The sequence below is a fragment of the Tupaia chinensis genome, unplaced genomic scaffold, assembly GCF_000334495.1.
Source record: "Tupaia chinensis unplaced genomic scaffold, TupChi_1.0 Scaffold000096_1, whole genome shotgun sequence".
Taxonomy (NCBI): Eukaryota; Metazoa; Chordata; class Mammalia; order Scandentia; family Tupaiidae; genus Tupaia; species Tupaia belangeri.
The window spans coordinates 6074452-6081098 of record NW_006159558.1 but is presented as its reverse complement, the minus strand read 5'-3'; the positions used below and the strand labels follow the sequence as shown (position 1 = coordinate 6081098).

At 53.1% G+C, this 6647-nt stretch overlaps 1 protein-coding gene across 1 annotated transcript in view; it reads left to right on the top strand.

Moving 5' to 3' along the window:
- Window positions 1–6647, top strand: part of SRD5A1 (steroid 5 alpha-reductase 1) — a gene marked incomplete in the record, with an annotated part of 21330 nt that overhangs the window by 334 nt on the left and 14349 nt on the right. Inside the window, 1 exon segment of the mRNA XM_014585853.2 lies at window positions 1–84. Within this exon segment, the coding sequence (XP_014441339.1) occupies window positions 1–84 (84 nt within the window).

The window sequence follows — 6647 nt, the reverse complement described above, 5'->3', positions numbered from 1 at the left end:
GTGCGCGCGTGCGTCTGCCACGCGCCTCAGCCACTGGCCCAACCGCGTCCTCCTGGCCATGTTCGTGGTGCACTACTTCCAACGGTAACGGCCGGCTGCCCCTGCCCGGGTCCCAACGCCCCCACCCGGGCGGTGGTCTTGGCGTCCTCTCCGTACTGGCCCCGATGTCCCTAGGCCTGCGGGGGGGGTTTTTTCTTCCAGGCCAGGACTTCAAACACTATCAAGGCTGCATGGTGACTTTTTTGAAAATTTAAAACGGCTGTTTCTGCAGTCTTCAGGTCATCTAATACTTTGGAGTGTACTGTCCTTTTATACACTCGAAGCAGACAGCCGACTGAAAGTTTAAAATAAAACGGGACCAGCAGTTAGTGTAATGGCTATGTCGCTGGACTCCCATGTAGTTGACGGCGGTTGAAGTCCCGAATCCGGTGGCTTAAACTCACGCCGGTCGAGTGTGTGTGTGTGTGCCCAGGATCTCGAGAAGAGAATGGAGGAGAAGGGATTGCAGTGTGGCCATCACCACTGGGGGGTGATTTCTCACTTTCTGTCTCTCTGTCTGTCTCTGTCTTTCTATAGAGCGCACGCGCCCTATAGCAAAAATCTCTCAAAAAAGAAAAGGTAAATGTTTATGGACAGACTTCAGGAAGCTGTGCAGGTAAAACAGATGTCTCTGTCCCAAGAAGTGGGACTTGCCTACTATGTGTACGCAGGGGTCCCACTCCAGAATCCTCACTTCTGGAGAGGCAGGGAGAATTTCGTGTGTGCACACCCTCCTTGTCCTGCCGTCTGACACTACAGTGAGGAGCTGGAGCAAGTTCTGCAACTCCAGTTCCCAGAACAAGCGTCAGACACCCAGTGCAGTTTTCAGGACATGACCTTACACTGCACCTGGCTCGGGCTGGTCTCCACTCTGCGCTTACAGCGGCACTTAAACAGGTTCTTGCAGAGGTTTGGTGAGCACCGTGCACCTGCAACTATTTTCTTACGTTTTTGCCTCAACCCCCTCTCCTCCGTTCTCTTGGGATTTGGGGCATGAATGCACACACACCCAGTGTGATTTTCAAGCCACCAGTTCTGAGATTTGAACTGTGGTTAGCCATGTGGGAGTCCAGTGCCTTAACTATTATGCCACCTGCTAGCCCTGCACCTGAAACTTTTAAAGAGTGTCACATTGAGGGCCAGCCAGTGGTGTGGTGGTTAAGGCAGCTGGGTCCCACATGGCCGACTGCTACTTGAGTCCTGAAACTGCCAGTTCACGCATGCCCCACAACCTGAGAGGACAATGGAGAAGGGATTGCAGCATGACAATCCTTCCAGGAATGCTTTCTCACTCCCCCTCCTCTCTCTCTGCCAGTACACGTGCCTTATAGGAAATTTAGAAAGGAAGGAAGGAAGAAAACAATGCTTTTGAGCTGTGTTCAGATAGCTGGAACTATCTGGGATAATGTGATCAAGCATTACTGCAATTTGATTGTCACCCAAACACCCTGAATCCTTTAACTTCTCCATAAATGCATCAGAGCCCAAGTCAGCCTGCCAGTCGGTTTCTCTGTGCCTAGGAGCGGGCCCTGGAGTCAGACGCTCTGCCCTGGCACTTCCCACCAGGGAGGGGCGTGGCGATGGCACGGCCCTGTCAGCACTCTAGTGGGCAAAGGCAGCTCCGGAGACGCTTCGCGGCGCCAGCGTCAGTCGGTTTCCATCTGAATCCACAGAGCAGAGAGCTGGATCGGGGCCTCGGAGCGACAACTCGGGAAGAGCAGATTCAGCTCACATCAGAGTGCAGGGATGTGAAAGAAGCAGGAGTTTATGAAGGCCAAATGGTCCAAAGGGAAGTCCCGCCTATGTTGGAAAAGGGCAAAGGCTGCATGCCAGTGAAGAGAAGAGGGAGTGTTTCCATGAAATGAGTCCGAGAAGGCCTCGACATGCATTGTGCATTTGGATGTATCCTGAGTGTCCGGGCCAAGGGTGCAGGGTGCTGAGTTACACCTTCCAGGAGCCATGTACACTGCCCTGCTTCCTTAAAGCCCCCCGGCTCTGTTTGGAAAGGGCCCTGCCACGCCGGCACAGGTGAGTATGCAGTGTGACAGCCAGCCACGTGGCGTTGTCTCGTGTGGGCCCCTGCGGTGGTCCTGACACAGCTCTGCACGTCCCTGCACTGGGCTGGCAGCCTTGCGTGCACTAAGGAACTTTTGAAGATGCGGCGTTGGAAAGGTCTGAAAGTCTAAGTCGAAGCTTTTCAACTTCAGACTTGGTGTTTAAACCCGCTCTCACTCGGTGGAAGAATGAATGCAGACCCCCCAGAGGTCCAGAGTCACCTCTAGAGAAGCAGAATTTCAAGAGATCCTCTGATTGGATGGGAGCTCTGAGGCACAGCCCGTGAGGGTTTTACCCAAAGCGGTTAGAGGGATTACTAGGACTGCAGCCCCTGATTCCTAGGCCAGTGGTTTTAAAAACTACTGCAATGGGACCAGCAGTTAGTGTAATGGCTGTGTAGCTGGACTCCCTTGTAGTTGACCATGGTTTGAGTCCTGGACCCAGTGGCTTAAACTCACACTGGGCACATGTGCATGCATGCCCAAGATCCTGAGAGGAGAATGGAGAAGGTATTGTGGCATGGCTGTCCCCCTGGGGGTGATTTCTCGCTTTTTGTCTCTCTGTCTCTCTGTCTTTCTAGCAAGTGTGTGTACCCTATAGCAAAAACGTCTCCAAAAAAACCTTCTTGAGAGGATTTGTTGGATCAGATGTGCCAGGCTTTTCCTTTTTTATTTTTAAGTTATACATATTACTCTACACATGCCTCTGTGCTCTGGGTACATTTGAGATTTCAAATAGAAAAAGTAAACATTTTCCGTTCTACCCAAGCAACTAATTTATTAAACAGTCATTCGACCTCAGTCGGTGTGCACTTGGAAGCAAACCAGAGTGGAAACAGCGTTTAGCGCCAGCGATAAATGGCCCGTACAGATCATGTGTGACGGAGGCCTTCGTGAGTTCAGCTGCAGGTGAGGCAAGTCCGAGAGAAAGGGAGACGGGGAGAGAAGCAGAGGCTGTGGGAATGCACTCCGGGATGGAGCTGGTGGTGGGGCTCCCTGAGCTGCAGAGGCGTTGGCCAGGCAGTACTCACAGGTGTCCTCAGAAGTCCCGTGCTGAGCTCGAGGTTACCTGGGAGTGAGGCAAGGCCTCGTGGGTCATGAACCCAGAGCGACTTTGCCCTGAGTGGCTGACATTCAGGGCGTACTGAGGGTGGGGCGTGAGCTCCTGGAGGGAGGAAGTCAGGGGTGGGGTGTGCTTACAGCAGATGAGCCTGTGCACCTTTGCACTCATTCTGTTGCCAGGGGAGTGATTTCTGGACTGGGACTGTCCTGGAGAAACAGAGAGGGGCCAGAGACGACTTGTGGAGAACTTAGGAGGGTCTTTTGGAGAAAAGTGTCACGAAAGGGAAGGAAGAGGATGAAGGGATAGCCATGACGCAGAACAAGCTGACTGCTTGCCTGGGGAGGACAGAGATGTTCTCAGGAACCTCTTTTAATTCATGACGAGCAGTTTGGTTGTCCTCGGCCTTCAGTGTGTTAGGGGCTGCCTGCATCGTGCCCGCACCGAGCCCTCTCCTGATCCAGGGTGTGTGGTTTCTTGGGAGCAGAAGCCGTGTCTTCTCACTCTGCCCTCAGCCCTGCCATGTGCAGAGCAGGTCCGACAAGCTGCCACCTGCCTGGGAGGTGCATTCTCTCAAGCTATCACTGGCCTCCATGGCCCCCCTGCCACTGCCTGTCACGCCGTTGAGCCATGAAGGGAGATAGCCCCTGAGTGCAGAGGCTCCTGTGCCCGTCAGGCTTCCTGTTCTAACACCTGCCCCCGGGCTTGCACTCGGCACTTCCCTGGCCCTGCAAGGTTCCGATTCTGTTGTTATCCTTGCTCATGAATCCTCAGAAACCTCCAGTCCTTTTTTTTTTAAAGAATTATTTATTTCCATTTGTTATTATTATTTTTTTCTTTATTCGATGAGAGAGAGGGAGAAAGGGAAAGTGAGAAAGCAAGCCACCAGGTCTGGGACTTGAACCATGGTTGGCCATGTGGTAATCCAGCGCCCTTATCCACCACACCACCTGCTGGCCCCCCTCCCGTCCTTCTGATTCTTACTTCATCGAGTTATATGGCAGGTCTCCTGGTGAAGCCCGACCTGCCTCTGATGGTTTGAGTCCTGGACCCAGTGGCTTAAACTCACACTGGGCACATGTGCATGCATGCCCAAGATCCTGAGAGGAGAATGGAGAAGGTATTGTGGCATGGCTGTCCCCCTGGGGGTGATTTCTCGCTTTTTGTCTCTCTGTCTCTCTGTCTTTCTAGCAAGTGTGTGTACCCTATAGCAAAAACGTCTCCAAAAAAACCTTCTTGAGAGGATTTGTTGGATCAGATGTGCCAGGCTTTTCCTTTTTTATTTTTAAGTTATACATATTACTCTACACATGCCTCTGTGCTCTGGGTACATTTGAGATTTCAAATAGAAAAAGTAAACATTTTCCGTTCTACCCAAGCAACTAATTTATTAAACAGTCATTCGACCTCAGTCGGTGTGCACTTGGAAGCAAACCAGAGTGGAAACAGCGTTTAGCGCCAGCGATAAATGGCCCGTACAGATCATGTGTGACGGAGGCCTTCGTGAGTTCAGCTGCAGGTGAGGCAAGTCCGAGAGAAAGGGAGACGGGGAGAGAAGCAGAGGCTGTGGGAATGCACTCCGGGATGGAGCTGGTGGTGGGGCTCCCTGAGCTGCAGAGGCGTTGGCCAGGCAGTACTCACAGGTGTCCTCAGAAGTCCCGTGCTGAGCTCGAGGTTACCTGGGAGTGAGGCAAGGCCTCGTGGGTCATGAACCCAGAGCGACTTTGCCCTGAGTGGCTGACATTCAGGGCGTACTGAGGGTGGGGCGTGAGCTCCTGGAGGGAGGAAGTCAGGGGTGGGGTGTGCTTACAGCAGATGAGCCTGTGCACCTTTGCACTCATTCTGTTGCCAGGGGAGTGATTTCTGGACTGGGACTGTCCTGGAGAAACAGAGAGGGGCCAGAGACGACTTGTGGAGAACTTAGGAGGGTCTTTTGGAGAAAAGTGTCACGAAAGGGAAGGAAGAGGATGAAGGGATAGCCATGACGCAGAACAAGCTGACTGCTTGCCTGGGGAGGACAGAGATGTTCTCAGGAACCTCTTTTAATTCATGACGAGCAGTTTGGTTGTCCTCGGCCTTCAGTGTGTTAGGGGCTGCCTGCATCGTGCCCGCACCGAGGCCTCTCCTGATCCAGGGTGTGTGGTTTCTTGGGAGCAGAAGCCGTGTCTTCTCACTCTGCCCTCAGCCCTGCCATGTGCAGAGCAGGTCCGACAAGCTGCCACCTGCCTGGGAGGTGCATCCTCTCAAGCTATCACTGGCCTCCATGGCCCCCCTGCCACTGCCTGTCACGCCGTTGAGCCATGAAGGGAGATAGCCCCTGAGTGCAGAGGCTCCTGTGCCCGTCAGGCTTCCTGTTCTAACACCTGCCCCCGGGCTTGCACTCGGCACTTCCCTGGCCCTGCAAGGTTCCGATTCTGTTGTTATCCTTGCTCATGAATCCTCAGAAACCTCCAGTCCTTTTTTTTTTAAAGAATTATTTATTTCCATTTGTTATTATTATTTTTTTCTTTATTCGATGAGAGAGAGGGAGAAAGGGAAAGTGAGAAAGCAAGCCACCAGGTCTGGGACTTGAACCATGGTTGGCCATGTGGTAATCCAGCGCCCTTATCCACCACACCACCTGCTGGCCCCCCTCCCGTCCTTCTGATTCTTACTTCATCGAGTTATATGGCAGGTCTCCTGGTGAAGCCCGACCTGCCTCTGCGCATGTCATGTGGAGTGTGCCACGTTAAACACACAGGGACACGAAGGGAGGGTTGCTCAGAGGAAAACTCAGGCACAAGAGTTCTACAGTTCGTTAAACATTCAGCAACTTGTGAATCACAAGCAGGTTGGGCTCCACTGAAGGGGTGTGAAGGAGAAGTTGCTACAAGGTGTTTTTGGAACGAGACGGAGGAGTTGAATGGATTAGAATGGCAAGTCCTTGATTGGAGGCCGGTTGGTGATGTCACGTCTCTACCTCATGGTGTCTGGGTGGCCTTGTCCTTACCGGAGGCGGTTGGCAGTGACCAGGAGGTCGGGCCACTCGCTGCAGGCAGGTCGGCACAGTCTGAGCAGGGACTGTCAGGTTCCCTCTCACTGACCCCACCGTGTTGACTTTCCATTTGCCTCAGAGGAAACCCAGGCCCTGGAACCAGCTCTGTCTGATGGCCTTGCAGGGAGTTTTTCTCCAAGGGCATCCTGAACCCTTGGTCCTTGCCTTGGGAATGCCAATTGTTGGGGCTGGGGGAAGCTTTGAAGCGAAAGTCCGGGCTAGCAGGGAGTGAGATGTGCAGGGCCATGGCATCCCGTGAGAGCCGAGCGCTCCTTCAGCACCGTGGCCCTGTGGTGCTCACCAGTTCAGCAGCGCCCTCACAGGGGAAGAGAGGGAAAAGAACAGGCCTGAATCCGGGGAGGATGTAGGTTTCAGTGGTATCAAGCTGTTGAGAAAAAAGGAATAGTCATTTTTTTTCTCTTATGTTCAAAGCTGTATGCATATGCACAAGAGGGAGGGA